The sequence below is a fragment of the Mesoplodon densirostris genome, chromosome 2 (genome assembly GCF_025265405.1).
Source record: "Mesoplodon densirostris isolate mMesDen1 chromosome 2, mMesDen1 primary haplotype, whole genome shotgun sequence".
NCBI classification, from domain to species: domain Eukaryota; kingdom Metazoa; phylum Chordata; class Mammalia; order Artiodactyla; family Ziphiidae; genus Mesoplodon; species Mesoplodon densirostris.
In genome coordinates, this window is record NC_082662.1 from 53871476 (window position 1) to 53896147 (window position 24672).

The window sequence follows — 24672 nt, forward strand, 5'->3', positions numbered from 1 at the left end:
TGGTGTTGGGACTCACAAACACACTGATAGTCCTGTTTTCTCAAAAGCTTCAAGGGGGGGGAAGGAAAGAAAGAAAGAAACAAAAAACCCCAAACTTCCTGATTTACCCAACCACAGAATCTTCAGCCTTCTCATTAAGGCGTCTGCATTTTTTAGGCAAATTGTTACTGTGCCATTCTCATCATCTTCTTTGACAGCATTATTCTCTGGTTATGGATATGACATGGTCCAGTGATTTGATTTGTGAGAGTTTGGTCGTTTAGTCAGTGGATTGAAATCTCTTCCACCATGCTCTCTCCCTGTGTCCCAACCCTCCCCTTCCCGCCCCCCACCAATTCTTAATTCCCTTTCCTCCTTTTTTCCTTTCCAAGCAGGAAAATGTCACAGTAAACCTCACTACCTTGTCATCCAAAATTCCATGGGAGCCTTCGCTCAGGGGGTCTTCTTCTTGAGGCCTTCACCTTACTTTTAGACAGTTGTCATTATCTTTGTATAAAGGTCATAGCTAAATTGAATAAAAGGAAAGCTGTGTTTTCCTGTCGATGCACAAAGGCAGTATTGACTTCCCTAATCCAGTTTGCTGAGGGGTGAGAGAATTAAATTAGATATCTAAGCACAGAAATTGAGAGCCTTTGAAAACAAAGATAAGGAGACAAGACTGTATTTTCCCTTTTCCTGGGAGCTCTGGGCTCAAGATTTTGCAGGTGTGTCATCTGATCCATGGCTTGCATCGATCAAAACTGTGCCAATGCATATTTAATTAGCAAGGGGACCCTGGATGCATTATAGCCATCATCCCTATATTGAATGGACTGTCAGACTTTCTGCACACTTCTCCACCCCTACCGTCCCCTCAACCCGTGCCCCCTCCCTTGCCTCCTTGTTTGGGAAGCTTCTGCATTTTGTCTGAGCAGCTAAAAAGTTTCTTTGTTTTTAGCTGCTGATGCATACAGCACCACTGAGGAGAATACAAACAAGTAGAGTCCTAAAGTGTTTATTTTGTCTAGAAAGACAAGCTCAACCAATTTGATGCCTTTGGTAAGATTTTCAAACCCTATAGAAAACCAACAAGAAAAATAAAAAGAAATATACTTTTCAACTCTTCATGTTTAGATTTTTTAAAAAGAGTCAGTTATATTAGGATTAAAAAAAAAGAGGATCCCGGGATAGATACTTTAGTAATAGAATAAAAGAATAAACATTTTACTATTACGATAGAAAAAAGTATTGAAAAAAAAAACCTCCCTGGTCTTGATCATTAGATAGGGCATGTTAGCAAACTTTTTATTTATCAGTCCAAATTGCATGATAAAATTCACCATTCTCTCCTGAGGCTATCATGCCTTTAGGGAATTCAATGAGTGTAGAAAAGTTAAGATAGAAGGTGAGCAAAAGTTAGAGTTGGATGTATTTTTTCAAAGTTTCAAAGGTTCCTTAGGAACGTCTATTGGTGGGGGTCCTTAAAGTGATGGGAGGTTTGGAGTTTTGCCTCCGACAGGTTATTTCATGGGATTATGGTCACCATTGATTTTCACACAGGTTACAAAGCCAGACAGAGTGTTGTCTGATAAACAGATGTAAGGCACCAAGTCTGCTTAAAATAAAGAGCAACAGACTGTGAGCAGATATTTAGGATTCATTTAAACTCATCAGCATAGTCTAGCTCATAGTTCTCTGTCTCTAGTCTACTTTTGAGGTAGCTTCTTGCTGGTAAAGTAACAAGGAATTTTTTTTTTCTTACTACAATTTGCTGTGGAGACTCATGGGAAATTCATTTGCATACATCTTGTTACAAAGACTGACTACTTCCTGGCTTAGACAAAGTGTTGCCTGATAAACAGACTTAACACACAAATGTCTGTCTGGAATAAACAACGGCAAGCTGAGATTTAAATTTCCATTATCAGAGATAATCTCTTTCCCAGTATATTGGAATTAAGAACCTTTACTTTAAAACCAGGGCTGTGATGCTGATGTTCTATACCAGAATCATGTCACGTGTGGGCTGGGGTTGATTTTTTTAAAAGAAACAAAAATGTATGTGGATGGGAAGATTTATATTGCAGAGGTAAAAGTACATTTCTTTTGGGGGGACCTTATAGTTTCAAAATCAGGTCTTCTTGCATTATTTTATTTGATCCACACAACAACTCTATTAAATTAGGCAAAATAGTCATTAGTGTTCCCATTTTACAGGTGAAAAAAACCGAGATCCAGAGTTAAATTATACAGCTCAGATTTTTTTAGGATTCCATCTTTGTACCTTTTCATACTTCTTTCAATAGTGAAATATGGATGCAAAAAAAGTTAATCCTTAGAATACTAACTGAACTTAAATAGCCATGATTATCCTCAACAGAGTTCATTTTATTATTTTAATGAAATTTTTTACAGATATCCAGACACATGAAAATAATGTGTATAGACTATAACTAAATTATGCATCATTTTCATTTGACACATTTGTTTTTATAGTATGAAAGTATACAGGGAGTTTTTCTACTTCCAGTTGTATAGATTGACTACATAAGTAATCTTCAAGTATATTTTCTTCTAAGGACCCCAAGAACTTACTGTTATAATTAATTTTGTTTGTGAAAAAAGTGACTCAAAAGGGGAAATTGAGCACAATTCTGATATGCAATAATGTTATACTCATGGCTTTTTAGGCAGGTCTTGGTTTACACATGAGTGGGTAGGTAACCAGGTTGACTCACTAATGTGAGTTCTTAATTGATCAACAGATCACCATCACATGTTAACACAGCCCCTGTTATGAGAAAAACAAAATTCAAAGTGGTTACATCAATTTTAGTTTATTTTAGTCAGAGACCCTTGTCAAAGAAAATACGAGAAATTATAAATTTAGTCAGAGTATCGTGCTTACATATCTTTTATAATCATCACATTCTTGCCATTGACTTCACTTATAACTTTGCTGAAAAAGCCGATGATGACTGGAAATCAGCCTCATGCGAAGATTGAAGGTTTAAAGATTGAGTCATTTGGTCTTTACTTTCAGAGTGACTGAATTTGTAATTTTCAAAGCTTAGAAATGATTCCCCCTCAGTGTCATAACACAACAATGGTGAGACCATTTTACTTTTTTCTCAACGTGTTAAAACTGTGTATCATTCCACAACCTCCCTGTGCATGTAGCCAAATAACACGTTTATGAGTAGGTGATAAGACAGTTGAATCACTCTTCAACCTAAACAGTCTCATCATCATACACAGCCCTGACTAAACAGATGGGCCTTGAATACCAGCATTAATGCCAAAAAATCTAATTCCTGCAAATTTAATATTTCACAAATTCTTCTTCCGAAAGGCATGTAAAAAAAAAAAGTTTTAAGAAAGAAAATGGTCGTCATCTAGATTATATAACGCTTTTAAGATCCGACCCCGAAAATGCCATACCCGGGAGTGGCTAAGGGGTGGATCTCCCGAGCAGCTGGCAGCCCCCGGGGTGGTCTGGTGGAGCCCTTCCAAGTCTCTGCTGCGTGAACACAGCCTTCCCGCTCAGATTCGGATTAGAGGATTCAAGGGCCAACGTGTACAAACTAGCCTGGTCCTTTTGGAATTAGGGTTTTCCTTCTGCCCGGTCTCCCCACCTCCCTTCTGGTGAAGAAGGATTTGCTGTGCATACCTTGATTACTGCGGTTATCATGACACACGCAATTCTAGCTTACTGGGAAAGTTACACAGATCAAATTTTGTATTTTAAATACAATAAAGATAAGACTTCCCATTTAAAGAACCATGGAGTGTTTCCATTTTCAAAGATAAGAAAACTTCTATGGTGTGACTCACCTCATAATTTGTTTTAAAAACCAGGTTATTGTGTATTTGTTTTTCATTAAGTAGGCCACAGTTGTATACATTAATTACCATTAAATACTGGTTTGGTTGTTTACTGAGCTTAAAGGATTTATCCATTCTCTGAAAATGCTGATGATAACTGAAGATTTTTGGTGGTCCAGATTTAATGATAGTATTACAAAATTCTGTTTGTTCTTTGCCAGACCACGATGGATACTGTTATATGTAGTGGATGGTATTGTATTCATCAGTTTTACTCGTAAGCCCCAGATTGTATATACATGTGTGCACCTGTGCAGTGACATTCTACATCTCAAAGGTTTTTAAGATATTTCCTCACACCTCAGTCTTTAAGGTCATGGTGATACTGGAAAAAATAGACAATGTTCCTAAAGTTTGTAAAGTATTACAATAATATTTCTTTTATAACTGCAGCTATGAGAGAGACTAATAAGCAAAATGTGACTATTATAGCCATTTTTCTAGATCTCCTTACTGTAATAAACATCTTATGGTACTGAATGATCAAAATTAGAGTAATTCTAAGCCTTATACTACCAATCAGAAATAGATTTCTATAACATCATGGATGTAGAAAAATGAATCTTGGATTCTTTGGCTTGACTCTTTTGCAAACTACTCATCTTCCCAAACCTCTGTAAGAAAAAAAAAATCTACCTAAATTTTTAAAATCTTTAAGTGCTACAATCCTAGAGGGTATTTATTATATTCAGAGTATAATCACCCTATTCCTTATTGTCTTTTACCTCAGGAATGTTCCTCACTCTTCATTTATTTGCAGGAAAGTATTCATTCCTAACTTTGCCTTTTCTTTTTCACACTATGAAAAACAACTTCATCTCTTTTTGGCGGCATTTGCACTTTCTTTCACTTGACTAACTCATTTTTGTTTCTGGATGCCTTCTGATTTCTTCGTATCACCTTTTAATTTGGGAGATTTAAAACTGGACACAAAATTCTAACAAAGACTTTTCAAGCTTCATCCTTAACCAAATCAATATGCTTGTAGGGAGGTTGAACTTAGGTGAAATTATTTTTCCCCTGGAACCTGAATTTGTGCTTTCATGGTCCATAGACTTTTGTTGATATCATGTTGACTGAATAGGAATTACATTGGTTTGTTTCGGGGTGAGAAGGGTTCCCCACCACTGCGTGGCTGCTCTTCTTTTATCAGCTGTTCACAACAGCAGTTGTTAGGATTTTGAGTCCCTCTTCGGGCATCAGAATATGGCAGCTTTCTCTTATCTTTGTGTTTTTTGAATGTGTGAAATATTTCTGCGATCCATCCTTTTAGCCTGCACACATTTCTGGGGGGCCTTTTATGTGTCAGACACCACTCTCAGCTCTTACTATTCTAAGGAGCCTCTTGTGGGTGTGTCGGCCAGGGGATCAGAGGAGGTGATTGTCTGCAACTTCTAAATGCTGTGCAAGACTTCCTACTCACGAGCCAGAGGGATGTGCCTCTCTCTTTCTTGCCAGGTCCCGCGAAGGGGGACATGAAGCAGAAATAGAGACCTTTTCTACCCTCCTTTTTCATTTAATAAGTCCCAATCTGCTTTTAGGTGTGAATTTAGTATATTTTCAGTCACTGGCAGTGGTTCAGCATTAGAAAGCTGAACAACAAGTGAAAATTCATCTCTTTCGTTCAGCGGTTGTCAAATCCTTAGCTGGGCCAGGTACCCTTGGAAGGTACTGGGGGTAAGACTAGAGGAAGAAAGGAATTCTTTTCTTATGGAGCTCAAATTCTCATAGGAGATCATTGAAGAGTACCTTAGTGCAACATAATGTAAGTCACATTGTAAGAGATGTATGGCCAATAAAAGAGGAATCAGAGAGGAAAAGTTTAATTCTGGGTCGAGCACAAGGAAGATTGAACAGTATTCCATCTTTGCACCATGCCTAGGGAACAGAAAATACATGGAAGTGATGTCTATATTTTTGCCTGACCAGTTTTACCATATTGACATGTTTTTGTCACTCTTCACCATACCAAAAGGAGTATTCTCTGAGGTTCCAAGTTGAAGAGGAGCAGAATTGAGGTTAGGGGGACTGGAGCCATGCATAAGTAGCAAATCCAGTACAAGGTTTCTGTTCCTACAGTGCACATGCTTATGGAAGCAGAGGCTAGTGTGTAGGCATTAGGATTTATTTTATTCCTTTCCCTAGTGATTATATTGATAGTGAAATATCTTTGTCTGAGTACTCCAGCAATATAGCTGTAGGCACCATAAAAATGCATAGGTAGATGACTACCGGTTCAATTAAGAGGTCTCAATCCAGCCTCCTATATGAAAACCCTGTCAATTTTAGGTTTAAATTTCTGCTCATAAATTTTTTGCAAACCAAAAGAAAAATTGCTTTTCTTTTAGGTTAGGTTGAAGTCTAAGGTTCCTTAAACAAAAAACAAATCCCTAGATGGAAAAAAAACTGATAATCCTAATATACTTCCTCACAATAGCATTTCCAACTCCATCATTTAAACACATTTTAAATAATATTCTCTTCATTGTAATATACAAATTTTCTGGCTTTCAACCAGGGAACCAGAGAAAGTCACGGCTGTGGGAGACTCAGATACAGGAAGGGCACCCAGTTCTATGCAGGTGGTTCTTTTTTTTCTGGGGCCTCTAATTATTTCAGGTGGTGGGAATCAAAAGACCATTGATAATTGTCCCCAAAAGTAAGACATAAAGTTACCTTGGCTTCTGACAAGTCTCTACCAAGTATTTAAAACAGAAAAGTAAATTAGTTGCTAACCTTCGTGATAGGGTTTTAATGCAAATGCTTAAGAAAGAGATCTTTCATTTGTATCAATTATGTATGGGTAGAAATTAATTTATAATTCTGGTCATCTGGTTGGCTCCATACTTAACAGCATTGGTGACCTTTTGCAATACCAGAGAAAGTATCCATGCGTTCTCAGCATAGAATTGCACCAGCACTGGGTAATTTTGTTCCTTGTTGGTTCAAAATAGAAACGGCATTCAATAGCCCATGGTAGAAAATAATTACCTAAGTCTTTAGATCATTTAACTTTTCTTGTAGATCTTTGGCTTTCCCTATCCATTACCAAGATGGTGTATTTTAGTATGCAGTCCTCCGGTGGAGAACAGTATTCCCAGCTTTTGAATAAAAGTGGAGAAATTAAATTCCGTTTTCAGTTTGGCTAGATGCCTTCTCCAGTGTTTGTATCTGAGCTTTCACAAGAGTGCTGCGGCCCCTTTCAGACCAACTCTGAGCTGTTTTCCTGCCGCTCAGTCATTTGCTGTTTGTTTGCTTCTTTTTCTGTGGCTTGGAATTTTAAACTTTCTTTGAACATACCTATTGCCATCTTTTGTTGCTGTTCATGTTTTCTATAATTATGCTACCTTTCTATAAATATAGGGTGACAAATGTAAAAGAAAATTTAAAAGGACAAAGGAGTCCACTTTTAGATGATTAAAACAATTGTTTGGACCACCCATTATTTTTTTACTTTAGCTTAGTATTAATAGTTAAATATCAGAAAAGTAATTGGCTATGGTATATTTAAATTAATTGAGATAAAAAATATTTTTCTTTTTGTAAAGTGATTAATCGTAAAGGTATTACATCAAGAAAAAGAATATTGGCTAAGCTATCATATAGAAAGTTAGGTTTGCTAGTCTTATCCCAAAGAAAATGTTCTATTTGGCAAAATTTTATGTATCTATTCTGGGACATGATCAGGAAGAATTTTAACTTTCCCTAAGACAAACTTAGATATTTTCTTTAATTTTAATAGTTGGATATTAATGGTTTAAAATTTTCTAGTTCAAAAATAATGAACATATGCCTTTCTCCTAAAACATGTTGAATTACTTCTAAGAATGTTGAATTTGTAATTTTTAATGGTGAAATTACAGGATATTCCCTTAGAAAAAGAGAAGGTAGTCATGCCGTGTTTTTAAATCATTTACTATAAAAATAATGTTAATTTATGGAGTTAAAATTTCAAATGTAATCCGATATAAATTGTATTCCAATTTTCAGTGCAGACTTTGTATTTAGTGGTTCATTTTGAAGAATTTGTCTAAAGTTTTTTGACCTGTAATGCTTTTTGTTTGTGTCTTCACTATGGCTATTGTTACGTTATGATAAAAGCTATCACTTTGCCAGACAAATAAAAATTCAAATTTTCACATCATTTACTATCTGAACCTTTGAATCAATCTAGAATTTTTTCACTAATTACCAGGTTAAGAGCATCTGAAAAATTTTAAATAGACATTTAAAAAAAATCACTTCCCAATAATTAAAATCTTCATTTGCCTAAAAGCAGGGAGCCTTTCTTAAAGTAATAAATTAGCGCTTCTCTCGACCTAGGGTCACTAGTAGTGCTGCTACTTTTTGCAGTATCTCCAAGAAAGAGAATGCTAAAACTGTAACTCTTTTGAAATAGAATTAATATTTTCAGTTTAATCACAGTTAAGTGTCATGACCTTTTGGATCTTGCATTGAACTTCTTGCTGAAATGTGGTCAAATTTCAGGCAGCCCATTCTAACCCTGTGAAGTCAAGGTAAATTTCAGATCCAGGCTTTCCACAGATACAGAGATTTTTCTGAAACTTTTTTTTGCTTGTTTTTTGATAACATTATATATTGTTTCAAGTCTCAGAAAATGCTTTACATAAAAAACTCTCTCCTTGAAATATTTTGCCTTTTTTCTCCTTTCCCCCCAAAATGTATCATAAGTATTCTTACTCCTAATTCTGTGAATTTTTTGATCTTACTTAATTTTATCTCATCTTAAAATTAAATATTACTTTATTTTAAATTATCTCATTTAGAAGTTAATTTGATTGAATCACATTTTTTCATTTGAAAATGATTGTGTTTTTAAAATAAAAAATAAATGGGATCCAATAAAGGTGTGCAGGAACCTGTTTTTGCTCACAGGGCCTGTTAGGATCTCCCAAATGCATCAGTACAAGAGGAAAATAATACTTATAAAGTGGGGGAGAAAGATATCTTTGAGTGATCATGTTATTTTAAGTAAATGCACTAGAATATTAGGATTCTAGTATTTAATGGTGTTAGTCTGCATAGTCTGTTGCTGTAATACAGAGCTAAATATCAACAGAACTTGTTTCTGTTGTTTGGGTTGCTTTTATATACCAGCTTCAAAATATGTTTTGACACTTTATTATGTTCTGAATCAAGCTTCAGATGTGTGTAATGAAGGATGAAGTCTTTATCAGACTCTAGTGTATAAATAATGGAGAAGAGCAGTTTGGAAATGGTCTCTGAAGGAGGATGGTTTCTGAAGAGTTTCAAGTTATGATCTGGCACAAGCCAAGCGCCACTGGAGGTGTCAACAGAACCGAGAGTCCTCTCTGAAGGCACGGGCTGTGGCCTCTGCTGCTTTTCACCCCCTGTCTTTTCTCTCTTCTTTTTTCGATCATCATGTCACTTCTGTAACATTCTCATTCCTAGTTTCCATGCTGAACCTTTTGAGAAAGTCTGGCACCTCTGATCCACTTTCCTTCACAGACCCTGTAATTTTTGGCTGTATTTTTATGTTTTTCAGATTCAAGTCAATCTGAAAGTCCCAGCCAGCCAAGTGATGCTGACATTAAGGACCAGCCAGAAAATGGTAAGTCTACTTTGGGACTCTTGACTGCTGCTCTGAGAGTCCATGGTAGCCAGCAGCCAACCAAGTACAAGGATTTTGAGGTCTGCCCCTATGGGCGGCCCACGGTAGGGACAACCTTGAGGACTCCAGGAGTTTTCTGGGCCACTCTAGCCTCCCCAAACCCTTCCCCTCAGCCACAGACCCTATCAGGGTACTCATAAGAACCTTAGTTCCCAAGAAAGTTGATTACTGTGAGAGGCGGTGTTGATTTACCAGATCAGGATCTTTTACAGCATAAGTGAGGCGCCAACGCCTTTTCATTTCAGTTCCTTTTAAGGTGGCAAATGACCCACAGTCTTCTTCACTAGTGATTTAAGTTTATTGACTGACAAGTATTTTTGAGGCCTTTTCAAAGCCTTTGCTAATTGCTTTAAGAAAATCATCTCTGCCTTTGAAGGATTTTTCACTTCAAATTGTCTAAAATAAAACACTAAGGATACGTGAGAGAATTAAACTCATCAGTTGCATAAATATATAAACTTTCCGTTGCAGAAACTTGACTAACCTAGAATACACACTTTATATATGAATATAATAGTATCCACTAAAATACTTACTGTGTGGTATATGCACTCCAAGGACGAAAAAGATTGTCATAGGTTAGAATTTAAGATTGAGTAAAACCATCAGTTTCAATAAAAATCAAGAAGTAAACTCGTGATACCCCTGACATGCTAAACATTGTATTATACACTTTCATAGATATCATCTCATAAAATTCCAAAGTGATCTTCCCTGGTGAGAGAGCTGAAGACTCTAATGGGAACTTGACCTTGAGGGACCTTTGAGGGGAATATGGCACCAAGGCTAAAAGCTCAGGCTGTGGTGTCAGACCTGTGTTCAAAGTCTGCCTCTACTACTTCCTGCCTTTGTAATGTTGAATAGGTTATTTACCCTCCCAGAGTATTGATTTATTCCTCATCTTTGAAGTGGTATGGTACTAATTGTATTGATCTGTTGAAGAAGTAAATAAGATAATGTGTATAACATACTTTCCATAGTATCTTTCATAGACTTTATACTAAAAAAGTTGGCTGTTGTTCAGTATTCCTCGTATTATTTTTCTAGTCAGTATAGTTCTACCATACATTGTTTTTCACTTACTTAGAATGACCTCATTCCTCCTGACTCTCTTCTTTTTGTTGTTCTATCTATTTTTCCATTTTGATCTCCATCTGATCTTTTGGAATAGATAGGTAAACTGAATTATGTCAGTTTTGTGGGGTAGAGGATTGAGTTTACCACACTGAATATCCTATCACTGATTTCTCAGGATTCGTTTCATTTCTCAAGCCTGGGAAATTCTCTATAACATTGTTGGGCTCCCATATTAAATATACACTATCTGACTATTCCTTTCCTCACCCTGGTATTTTGGTGGTATTTTCGTTATCAAAGTCATCTTTTCACAGCAGGCATTAAAGAGAGAGAGAGAGAGACCTCTGAAGGCTTGTTTTTAGTGTCATAAACAGCTACATCTTATTTTTTGTTGACATTTTAAAGAGCGATATTTATAGACTAGTTTCATTCTTTATTTCCCACTTGACTTATAGATGATGCCTTATAGTTTCGTTAGTTTCGTTTTTTTCATATATTATATCTCTATATAATCTGCCTGAAGTTGTGTCCAGAGATATTCGTTTTATTTTCACCTTTAAGAGCTGGTGGGCTGCCGAGGTATGTGGTTCACGTGTTTGGGTCTGGCCGCCCCTCTCACAGGCCTGCGATTCATCTGTCTTCATAAAATGGCCGACAAGCTGTTCACATGCAAATATAAATTGAGAGCATGAGAGGCCTGGCATGCCTTTCTGGAGCTGCTGTAATACCGATATTGTGCGTTTCCCATTCCAAAAAGAAACGAGGATTGAGCCTGGATTTTTCGGCCAAAGGCACAGAGAGACTAGCCAAGTTCACTGTTAACCCCAGATCACTTGGTGCTACCTCAAGGATTCACAGTACCATTTGGGAAGGATCGTGTGAGTTCAAAGAAAGAAAGTATTAATATCCAGGAGAGACAGTAATGAATTCCTATGTTTCAAATTTCTATTTATTTCAGAGAAAAGTTGAAGTTGGTTCATCTTAGACAATTCCAACTGGAGCTCAGACTAGAGGAATATCGGCCTCTTCAGTTTCCTCTTTCTGCCTTTTGTCAATCTCAGATGAAGTTATTTGAGGAAATATTTCCTCTTCCTTAAAGTCATATAATCCCTAAAGGAAAATAAATGAAGATTTCAGGACTAGGTATTTACATGCATTAGATGACTTTCTGGGGTTGCTTTCATAAAGAGTATTCTTTCATTTTCATTACCCCAGGTTATGGAAGATGAGTTCCTGAAAAGTTCTTGTTTGTTTGTTTATTTGTTTCATTTTTGTTTTTAAGAAGAGAACTCTCATAAGTATATCAACAAAACTCAAGAACTTTTGAAATGTTGGTGGATGAAGAAGTGACAGACTCTGGTCTTCAAACAAAGTGGGAACTCATTATTCCTTATTTATGTATATATTCGAGGGGAAATAATATTCTTTTTATGCTAGCTCTTGAGGAGAAAGGTAATGGGAAACGAATGGTATTTTCCTAGTAAACCATGGAAAATGAGTAGACAAATGGTAACATGCTGTTTCATCCAAAACCATAAACTAGGCCATGTAACTTTACCTAAAGTGGATGCAGCTGTTTCTTCCCTGCCCAACTAGTCTGTTTTTTTTCTGTGGAATTTTTGCTTTCTTTTCTTGTACTCCCTTAAGACTCAACTGTAAAAGAAAACAAATCTTTGTCCAATTACAGTATTAGATGGGAATTTTGAAGGAATTATCTGAAGCCCAGAGATAAAATATCAGAATCTCTGAAACTCAAAATTGGTATAATATAATGATTAAAAATTCCACCTCTAGAGTCAAACAGGCCTGATTAAATAATGGCTGGGCAACTCTGAATAAGGTATTGCCCCAGTCTCAGTATTCTTATCAGTAAAATAGGAACACTAAAAGATCCTTCCTCATGAGTATTAAAATGAGAATATGCCTGTGAAACAGCATAATGCTGGGTTCATAGTAAGGACTCAAAGAAAGGTAACTACCACCACTCTCCAGTTAAAGCTCATACCTGTAATGAGATACACATATTCAAGAGGTCAAAAGCTGGGAGCCTTGGAGTGGAAGGAGAGATAATATCAGAAATAAAGCTAGACTCTTTAGAGACAGCTTTTGTAGATACCTACTCTGTTCAGAAATGTCAGGCTTAAGTCTCTTAAATCTGTCCATAATCCCCACAGTGGCACATCTATTTCGCTGTTTAGTTCTCTTCTCCACATTCTGTTTACCTCCCAGGAGTTGAGAGCTACAAAAGTGATTCAGAGTTGCTAGAACCTTCAGAATGAATGCTCAAGAAAGTTATTCTGGACAGAAGGGACTCCACTTAGATGTCTTTAATTTTGTCTGAGTTTTTCCTTGGCACAAACCAAATAGAATCTGGCTTATTAAAACTATAAGCTGATGAAAGATAGGATTCATGACCAATTCCATATGACTTGAACATGACAGATACCTAGTATTTATTAAAATTAATAAGTAGATAAATATACTGTCATTATCCCCAAATAGTTTTTGAGTATTTGCTCACTATTGATTTACCAAGAAGTGTTTAAGGGAAAAAAAAAGAAACCTTGGAGAAGTTGAAATCTAATTTGGATGTGGATATAAGCTGTACAGTTGTATGTGTATGACACATGGGCATACATACACAGATATGACTAATACTGCTGGGAAACCAAAGCTAAGGGCTATACTAATGGCCATAGTAGATGAGAAGGAGGTGTGATCAAAGATATGCAGTACCAACAAACAACCCAATCCAAAAATGGATAGAAGACCTAAATAGACATTTCTCCAAAGAAGATATACAGATGGCCAACAAACACATGATAGGATGCTCAACATCACTAATCATTAGAGAAATGCAAATCAAAACTACAATGAGGTTTTCTGACTTACACCGGTCAGAATGGCTATCATCAAAAAATCTACAAACAATAAATGCTGGAGAGGATGTGGAGAAAAGGGAACCCTCTTGCACCATTGGTGGGAATGTAAATTAATACAGCCACTATGGAGAACAGTATGGAGGTTCCTTAAAAAACTAAAAATAGAACTACCATACAACCCAACAATCCCACTACTGGGCATATACCCTGAGAAAACCATAATTCAAAAAGAGACATGTACCACAATGTTCATCACAGCACTGTTTACAATAGCCAGGACATGGAAGCAACCTAAGTGTCCATCAACAGATGAATGGATAAAGAAGATGTGGCACATATATACAATGGAATATTACTCAGCCATAAAAAGAAATGAAATTGAGTTATTTGTAGTGAGGTGGATGGACCTAGAGTCTGTCATACAAGTGAAGTAAGTCAGAAAGAGAAAAACAAATAACCGTACGCTAACACATACGTATGGAATCTAAAAAAAAAAAAAAAAAAAAAGGTTCTGAAGAACGTAGGGGCAGGACAGGAATAAAGACACAGAAGTAGAGAATGGACTTGAGGACATGGGGAGGAGGAAGGGTAAGCTGGGACGAAGTGAGAGAGTGGCATGGACATATATACACTACCAAATGTAAAATAGATAGCTAGTGGGAAGCAGCCTCATAGCACAGGGAGACCAGCTCAGTGTTTTGTGACCACCTAGAGGGGTGGGATAGGGAGGGTGGGAGGGAGACGCAAAAGGGAGAGGATATGGGGATATATGTATATGTATAGCTGATTCACTTTGTTATACAGCAGAAACATACACAATGTAAATCAATTATACTCCAATAAAGATGTTAAAAAAATAATAAATAAATAAAAGGAGAAGTAAAAAATTCCAAAAAAACCCCAAAAAATATTTGTTCCAAAAATGATGATTCTCTTAGTACTTGCCTTGGTCACCTAGAGACATATCAAAGTAGACAGCTAGGGGCTTCCCTGGTGACGCAGTGGTTGAGGGTCCGCCTGCCGATGTAGGGGACGCGGGTTCATGCCCCGGTCCAGGAAGATCCCATATGCCGCAGAGCGGCTAGGCCCGTGAGCCATGGCTGCTGAGCCTGCGCGTCCGGAGCCTGTGCTCTGCAACGGGAGAGGCCACAACAACGAGAGGCCCATGTACCGCAAAACAAACAAACAAACAAACAAAAAAACTAGACAGCTTATAATAAAGAATTCACTTTATGTGACCTAAGTTTAAAACTTGTCTTCTATACCAGAAAGAAAGTGAAATTTTATTGGGATAATAAAGAATTTTAAAAATTACACACTCTTCCTAAAATTATAATTATGCTTATTACTAATATTTCCACAAGAATGCACCTGAAAAATTAAGACTCTGTTGAGAAGAAAAAAAACTAGAGAATGGATATAATTGAGCAGCATTAACTTAGAAAAGTTACATTCGAGCAGTGGTTTCATGTGTTGAGAACAGCTTTGATTTTCCCCAGAACTCCAATTACTATTGTTAAAATGTTAAACCTGAAGCAAAATAAGAAAAAATCAAACAATACTTTTAAAGTTATTGCAATGTCAAAGAGTCAAAAAAAAAAAGATAGGCAATATCGTCATGTTCCTTTATGGTTGATAACCATAGGGAATGGAATCCCGACAAAGTTCTCAGCTCTGACTGGTATCCTTCATTTAATCATTTTGCATATTACTGAAACCCCCTTTCTGGCTTTTCAAGAGCTCCTGAAGGTTTTAAGCCTTATTTGTTAGACTTTGACTTAGAACACCTACTCAAACCACCTTTGTGAACTCCCAGAAGGTACTTTGGCTACTGTCAAGAGTATTTGTGGATATTGGAATGCTTTATATTTGCAATGCTTTCTCGATATTTACAGGGCCTGTGAACAGTCCCCCAAAGCTTGCGTCCTGTGGTGCATCAGGTCAGGCATTACTGAGGGAAAAGCTCGTGTGACAGCCCTCCTACTTAATTCAAGGCACACTTCTGTGTGACCACGCTGAGGGAATAGCACAGTCCAACACTGGCACTCTAAAAGCACACTCCCCACTGGGACTCCCTGTAGACGCACCCTTAACTAAAAAAGGAAAGAAAATGTGGTGTTCCCTTGCTGGAAAAAGAAAAGTTGTGTTCACATGTGTTTTGCTTTTTTTGTTTTTGTTTTTCCTATTTACTGTCTCTCATCACCCGCACAGGCTGCTAATAATAATAATAACCTCATCTTAGTGGTTTTTAAAATGTGATATTTATAACAGGACATCAGAGTTGGTATTTAGATACTTTTCTTTAGTGTTAATCACGTTTGCTCTGCCTCATTTATCTGGTAGTTGCACTTATGTCGGAGACATCCTCCCTCAGATGGGCCTTTGCAATCAGTGGAAGGCCATGAATCATGATGCTTGCCCCAGATTTTGAAAATTTCCAGCTCTCCCTGCCAATGTGAAAATCACCCTGGAGTACTGGTTGAATCTAGCTTTCATGTTCAACATCTTTATTTATGTCATTCCCATCCTGTATCACCAAACTAGGGATCGTTGCTAAAAGTTGCTGGAGGAGCAAGGAATGTACTTTTCTTCAGTCTCAATTGTCACTCTCTCATTGGTTATCAGTTAACTCACTTCTGTGAGTATTTTGAATATTTTAGTACTTACGAAATAAATTCCAAGGCTACTGACTTCCCGACTTAAGATTTATATGTAGGATTCACTTTGTAACTTGGAGGTGAGATAAGAGAACTATAAATTTCTGTTTCTTTTTTGGACAAACATTCTTTTATCTGATAATATTCTCATAAGAAAGTGCAGACCCTTTGCTTTAACTTGTTTCACTACCTCCTCAAATATGTAGTAGATATATTGCAATATTATGTTATAATATGAGTACATAGTTGGAAGGCAAAATAAAATTCATAATTCCAAACGCTAAGAATTGTTTCTTACTACTGGATGGACTGCTGTTTTAGGAACTATTTTGATTACTGGGTCATTATAGTTGGGTCATTTTAGGAATTTTGGAGGCAACATGCAGCCGAACAGTTAGCATTTTTATTGGGAAAGCAGGAGCATTCTAGTACCATTGACTTGTAAATGCAACTTGTCAGTATTTCATAATTTGCATGACTTTATTTTGCAATTACCTAGCAACAGTTATTCTCAGCCATGTTTTTTCCAAAAACCCTGCAGGGACAGACACAGTAGAGTGACCACCAAAATAACAGCGGTAACAGTAATGATCAATATTCTAAATATTGTAAAGGTCCCAACTCAGGGAGACATTAAAACTAAATGCCTTCTGGTTTCCAGATCTGTGAAATTAAATTCTGACTGATGAATTTTCAGCAATGCAGTGGAGCTAGCCTATCTTCTTTTAGAGACTGGGGAACTAGAATTTGGTTTAATCTAAAATGTCAGTCTGAGACCAGGTGAATTGTGCTTTCTTAAATATTGTTAGCAGATGTGACCCATCATTGTTTACAGGGGCTCTTGAGAAATGCCTGCAGACAAAGGAAATTCTTGGATCTTGCCTTTTGAAAGATGAGGTACCAGCTGAGGCTTCCCCCATATGCATGCTGCAGTGTAGAGTATGATGAGCTTTACCACAGGATTCAGGGTAGTTAAGGAGCCTTTTCAACTGAAAAAGAAGGATGAAATTTGTAGTCATTTTAAAGAAGTAGTTTTACCTCTCACATTATGGGTGTTTTATTGTCTACATACAGAGGATAACTAGCTGAACAGACTTTAAGTAGTTGGCTAGTAGCCAAAATAGGGAATGTTTTAGACCCCTATTCCCCTGATTTCCAAATTCTAAAACGGACTAGCTGGGTGGTCTATTTCAGACACAAACCCCACCTCCTCCCCTCTGCCAATGCCTCACACACAAATAGTTATAGAGGAAAGAAGAAATAAAGAGGTGTTTTTCTGGTCCTCAAATTACTTCATGCCTGTGACTCTTGTTCCAGGAGAGACAACCATTTGGATGTAACATTGCAAATAGAAAAGTGTTTTTAAGTGTTTGTTTATAACTTATATGGGATTGTGTAAATTTATCCATAGATCTCGATTCTCAAAATATGAAGCAAAACAGTTCACGTAGTATTTGAATCGGGCTCAGAAAAGAAATCAAATGCGGTGCCATCATCACATCACAGTTGCATGGAGAAGGTGTGGTGGAAGGTACACCTGGTGTTTGGCTGCAGTGCCATCTGCCCTTGTTCTCTGTTCCCTGGGGTCGAAGCCTGGATGGGCTTTGATAGGACCCTTTGACAGATCTCCTTAGAAGGGCCTGCAGTGTACTCCTAACGGTCACTTTCACATACCTCTCCATCACTGAAAAAATCCGCATGATGAATTTTCAGGGAGGCTAGTTTGGATCAGGAATAGTGTATGAGCTTTCCTTGCCACAAATAACAGGGTCTGATTTGACATTTGACTATGAATTTGTTGATTTAAATCCTGTACATTATTTTGGGGAAAGAATGATACATTTGTGGATCATATTAGTAAACTGAATGTGATATAAATAATTTATTCAGGGATTTGGAGTAGCTAATCCAGATTGATTAGTTGTCTGCTAGAAAAATTCATGTGACCACAAGGATTTTTGGCACCTTTTCTCCCTACAGCTTCCTCATTCTTTTTCTCTTCTTCAGGTTTCACTCAGCTCCAGGCAACTGTGTTCCCTTGGCATTACCTTGTCGTTAAGGAAATCTACTGGGATAGCTCAAATCGAGGTGGTGGAGGGGTAATATTTACTGCAGATTACTCTGCCCCATCTCAGTTGTTAATTTCTATACTTGGTTGATTTTATCCCAAAGGGAACAGGGGAGACTCATATGCCTTATCCACAGGCATCGTATGGCAAATATCCAAAGAGAGAAGTATAAAGGATGTTATGGTGAAGCCCAGCAAAATGGTAATAGGCTTCCAACAATCTCTTCATGAAGGAAAGTCAGTGTTTTCTTAGATCTCTGTAGGTATTTTGCAACCAGAGAGCTTCTCAGCAAGCAACATTTGTAAACTCAAGAGATGAACAAGTAGAAGCCAAATCACAGCTTCCGAATAGGTCAGATTAGCAAAGGAGAGCTGCCATTATAAGCCTGACACTGAGCATCTGTTAAGGGGAAATCAGTTGTCCAAGTCACTTAAAGACCTGTACCTCAATTTTCTCATAAGTAATTTAGCAGGTAGTTATTAAGAATCCGCTGGGTACATTTGGACTATGTACTGGATGCATTGAGGGAATACAGTGATGGATCAGACATCCTGTTCTAAAGGACCTGATAGTCTAGTAAGGGGAAAGAGGCTTCATTCATTCATTCCTTCATTCCTTCATTCCACAAATGTTTATCAAGTGCATTCCAAGGATCAGATACTGCACTGAGCAAAACAGATAAAATCTCTCTTATTCCTTCTGGTGAGAGGAAACAGACAATGAACTAACTAATATATATAATATACCAAATGGTGTGAAATATTATGAAGAAAAATAAAGCAAGATAAGGGATAAACTGTGGAGGATATGGGTGCTATTTTACGGAGGGTGGTCAGGGAAGGCCTTTTTGATCTGTTGACTTTTGAGCTAAGACTTGAGGAAGGTGAAGAAGAGAATTATGCAGATACTTGGGACTTTTGTTCTAGAAAGAGGGAACAGTAAGTGTAAAGACCCTGTGGCATGTTGGAGGAACACTCAGAGGGTCAGTGTGGCCTGCAGGGCACAAATGAAAGAGGAGCAGTTGGAGATAGGGGTAGCAGGAAGCCAAATTATACTGGACCTTGTAGGCCAAGGAAAGGACTTGGCACGTGCTTGATAAACTATGATATCCTCTACAAGGGTATGCACATACCAAATCCATTCATTTCTTTCTTTTTTTTTTTTTTTCTGTATGCGGGCCTCTCACTGTTGTGGCCTCTCCCGTTGTGGAGCACAGGTTCCCGACGCACAGGCCCAGCGGCCATGGCTCACGGGCTCAGCCGTTCCGCAGCATGTGGGATCCTCCCGGACCGGGGCACAAACCCGTGTCCCCTGCATCGGCAGGCGGACTCTCAACCACTGCGCCACCAGGGAAGCCCCCATTCATTTCTTGATGTGGAGAATATGCCTTGAGCCCCGACACTGTGTTAGATACTTAAAGTTAAGTGGTGAATAAAGCAAAAGGCCTAATTCATAGCATTGTCAAAGAAGGAGACTCTCGTCTGCCATGGCAATATCTTTTAGTATCCCCAGAGGTTTTCCCTTATGTGTGTATCACTGAAAGCAGAGTCACTTGCATGGGATAGATGGCTTCACATACCCTCTCATGCAGACGATTCTTTTTTCATTTAATGGAGGTCTAAATCTGTGGAGCTGCAGTTTAACCCTTATCTCAGGACTCCATTTAGATTGTAAATCCCCAGGTCTCAAGTCCACAACCCTGAAGCTTGATTTTTCTCCCTAATAGTTGCCAGATTTAGCAAATAAAAATACAGGATGCCAAGTTAAATTTGCATTGCAGATCCACATAAATACATTTTTTTTAGTATTACATGGACTCTACTTATTACAAAAAAGGATTTGTTGTTTATCTAAACTAAGTCCTGTATTTTATCTGGCCACCAGTCCTAATTCTCTACACACTCCCATGGAGGTTACATGGGCAATAGTAACAGCAGTATAGGAAAAGGTTTGATTAGTCTGTGATGATTTCATTGATCACAAAGGGTCAAACCACTGGAATTTAACCTGCTGAAAATGAGACCTGGGAAGAGTACCACGAAGTTCTAATGACTTGACTGCTTAAATTCCATTCCTCCTGCATCTGCCGGTACCTAGCCCAGTAGTTATACAATAAGCCACTTGTATGGCACAGTCAGTGGGTACAATACTGCAGTTGAGAGGCACTCCCTATCCAAGTCAGTGTGTAAGTTTAATTTGTGGGATAGTAATTGAGTAAGGCATTGGGACAGTGCGTGAGTCACTTCTTCAAAGGAAGTATACCTTGTCGCAAGGGGTTGTCAGGCAGTCATGCTTCTTTTAACTTGCGATATGAGTGTCTCATTTTTTATGGCCACCACAGCAAGGCACTGTGCTAAGGGTTCTAGATTCATGATCTTGTTTCACTCTGATACACCCCTATGGAGATAAGTGTTCTTAGTTTACCCATTTTACAGATGAGGAAACTGAGATGCAAAGAATTTAGGTAGCTTGCCCACAGTCAACAAGCAGAAAGGACAGAGTTTTCAAACTTAAACTCCAGCGTCTAATTGCTTAACAGTGACCTTGCATTATAGTAAGAATAGTATTCAAACTCTGGTTCTGTAACTTACTGATGAAGTAAATTTGGGCAAGTAATTTAGACTCTTGGACTTGTGTTTCCTCATTTATAAGGTGGAATGTTGTCACCTTCCCAGGAAATGTGTTTTAGTTGCTGTTTCATTTTGAGGTTAAACAATGTTCATTCCTTTCCTTCCTCGTGTTGTTCCCTCATCTAGGATGGTCATGTCTTCCTTTATTCCCCATCTCATTCTCTCAGGTATCTGCCTCAGCCTTGCTCAGGCACCCACAGGCTTAATTACGTCCTCAGAACTAACAGGACTGTTTCTATGCAGATTATGTATATGAATATATCTCTATGGATGTGTGTATGTATAAAGTGCCCAGAACTTGCAGTGATCCATAGGAGATACACAATAAAGTGTAGCCCACCTTCTCTTTCATCCACTTCATTGCCTCATGAACATGAACCCTGTGCTAGAGGGCAATCTAGAACATGTCTTTTTCTTGTTTTCAATTTTGGGGGCAAAATTACATTCTTTTGGAAAAATTACGTTCTTATTTTTCATATAAACATTCTTTACTCTTTTTTTCTACAGTTTCAAGCATCCTTAGTCTATATTTCCACAATGGGTACTTTGAAACAATGGACTAAATTTTCATTTGATTTTTCTGCTGGAGGTGGAGTGTATAAAAAGAGATTAGTTGTAAGGTATTTATACCAGATGCCATTGTGTTTGTTGGCTGGCATAAAACAATTATGATTGCCAATGAATTTGAAAGTATTTCACTTGCAAAAGATGTAGGAGTGTAGTTTTATTGAAAACATATAAAACATTTATTTCCACTCCCCATTTTTTGTGCAGTACAATAGAAATTTGCACCTCATCCGTTTGATTTTAGATTTCTGAATTATTTAAAAGAATTGGTTAATTCTCCATTTCAAGTGAGTTAGACAAAGTTCATTAGGATATCTGATTCCTAGCATGTCCCCCATTCACAGATCATGTTAACTCCTTAGAGAGGTTTATCTTCTTTTAAAATTGCAAATGCTGTCCAAACTGAAAGCTTTTCAATTTAATGCATTCTTACAGCTTTGGACTATAAGTAAGATCTGTAACAGTAGAGAGGGGACAATGAGGCACCTTGTTGTCAGAGCATCGGCCAGTTCTAAAGGTAGCAGTGCCCAGGACATGCCTGTCCCTTGAGTTCTAATGGATTTGCAAATTGATATCATGAAATATATATAAGTAAAACTCAACACATGCTAACACATGCTCCTGACCAGTGGTTGCCAACTGGCAGTTCTTGAAGGTGGCCAAAGAAAAAAAATTTTTTTTTAAGAAATTATGCATTTTTCCCTAGATAATAAGATGCATAAGCTGACAATTTTTGCTTTTGACTTTGTGAACTCACTGGCTGTCTTATACTTACAGAGACTCTGTTTGGCAGTTATAGTTTGGATTCATTTAGTTAAAGGTGGGGGAGAGATGAATTATCCATAATTTAGTAAAAATGGTAAATTAAATACTTTGAGAAATAGGCACCATGAGAGGAAAATATTACGAGATGTCCTTAATGGTGAAAAGACACAGAAGCCCCTGCTGTAGACCAGTGGTTGATAATAGCCTTTAACTTTCTCTTTTGGCAGGAGAGGGAAGAAGAGAAAAGCAGGTACCAGTAAGAGCCAATAAAGATGAGTTGTGCCCGGGGGCTGCTCATCATCTCCACAATGCATCCCTCCATTCATTCTTTCAGCAGATATTGTTGAACTCACTTCTTTCTGAGCGGAATTGATAGTGAGGGCCAATGAGAAAAGCAGCTCAAAGTAGGAGACTCAGGTATGCACTTCTGTGCATAAATTGACCCAGGAAATCATTCTTTTAGAATATAAGATTTTAACAAAGTATGGGTAGCCTAATCATTCATAATTGTGTAGAACATTTGAGTTCTGGATTCAGAGCTCTTTCTATGTGGATTCTGTACATCACTAGGAGAGGTGAGAAAACTGGCCTTGGCACTAGGCACTTTATTTTTATTTTTTAATTTTTTTGCAGTACGCGGGCCTCTCACTGCCGTGGCCTCTCCCATTGCAGAGCACAGGCTCCGGATGTGCAGGCTCAGCGGCCATGGCTCACGGGCCCAGCCGCTCCACGGCATGTGGGGTCTTCCTGGACCGGGGCACGAACGCGTGTCCCCCACATCGGCAGGCGGACTCTCAACCACTGCGCCACCAGGGAAGCCCCACTAGGCACTTTAAATTGTTTGGCTATGTTGTCTTAATTTGTCCTAATCTATGAGGTAGACGGTAAGGAAAACGAGGTTCATGGAAACTGAGGCACAGGTCGATGGTCAACAGCTAGTGAGTGGCGGCGGAAATGCTGCTTTGTCTTCCTGGGGAAGGCTCTACCATTAAACAGATAATGGATAGTGAGGTGCTTTGAAATGTTTTGGAATGCTTGACATTCAGCAACTGTAATAATCTCAAATAATGTGTATTATTAGTACATTAATTGTACTATTTCAATGTATTTTCTCTATGTCCTGTCCTTTCTTCCCAGGGAAATCATAAACATGTGGTTGGAGAATGACAATGGTGGGGAGAGTGGTGGTGAATTAGTTAAAACTAGATAATCCATCAATTGTTTTAAGTGAACACCAACAAATGAACAGAGTAATACGTCATAATGGGATGAAAATTAAACCAATAAGAGAGGGTCTGCAGAATTCCACATTTTCCTAGGGATACCGTTATGTACCGTGGGTGACACATGACCATCTGACATAGGTACCGAGTGAGGGAGATGGCACTGTTAATAACAAATTCATCATTATTTTTTAGAAGATGCAACATAAAAATAAGTAGAAACCCCAATGTTTTCTTTGGGTCCCCTAATATGTGTTTTGAGGAGACCACTATTCTAGATAATGTAGAATAGACTGCCCTTGGGGGAAAAAATTAATGTTTGGGTTGTATTCCAAACATAGTATCTGATAATAAATAAATATTTTTGGAGAGAATGAATGAGTGAGGAAATGAGTGAATGAATGGCTCTTGCCCTCAGGAGTTTGAAGTCTTTCCCGCCCCCATCTCTATCTTGCCCCTCCCCCCATTCCTCTCCTCACTGGTAACCACTAGTTTGTTCTCTGTATCCATGAAAAAGTCTTTTTCTAAAACTTAGCTACATTTGACATATAACATTGTGTATGTTTAAAGTATAAAACGTATTGATTTGATACATTTCCATTGCAGAAATATGATTGCCATTGTAGCATTAGCTGACACCTCTATGGCATCACATAATTATCATTTTCTAGGGTTGGGAACAATTAAGATCTAGTCTCTTAGCAAGTTTAATGTTTATAGTATAGTTTTGTAGTCTATAATCACCATACTATGTATTAGGTTTCCTGGACTTACTTACCTACTAGTTTCAAGTATGCACCCTGAAATAACATCTTTCCCATTCTTTCACCCCCAGCTTCTGATAACCACCATTTTAAGAGTTTAAAGCCTTTTAAGGGGAATAAAGTAATTCTACCCTCTTCCAATTCATTCTTCCTTAATTATACATATATTGCTAATCCTTGCATTAGGCAATGGTAATATAAAGATAAATGAGATGCAGACCCAGTGCTCATCAGATATATATTCTAGCATGGGAGATGGATTTTTTTTTTTTTTTTTGCAGTACGCGGGCCTCTCACTGCTGTGGCTTCTCCCATTGCAGAGCACAGGCCCCGGACTTGCAGGCCCAGTGGCCATGGCTCACGGGCCCAGCCGCTCCGCGGCATGTGGGATCTTCCCGGACCGGGGCACGAACCTGTGTCCCCTGCATCGGCAGGCGGACTCCCAACCACTGTGCCACCAGGGAAACCTGGGAGATGGATATTTAAATAGATATTTTCCATAAATTGTGACTGTGATCTCC

General features: G+C 38.0%; 1 protein-coding gene across 3 annotated transcripts in view; it reads left to right on the forward strand.

The window, feature by feature from the left end:
- Window positions 1-24672, forward strand: part of NFIA (nuclear factor I A) — a 386801-nt gene that overhangs the window by 176673 nt on the left and 185456 nt on the right. For all 3 annotated transcript variants that reach the window (XM_060089880.1, XM_060089882.1, XM_060089881.1), the window contains exon 3: window positions 9392-9457. In XM_060089880.1, the coding sequence (XP_059945863.1) occupies window positions 9392-9457 (66 nt within the window). The remainder of the gene's footprint in view (window positions 1-9391; window positions 9458-24672) is intronic.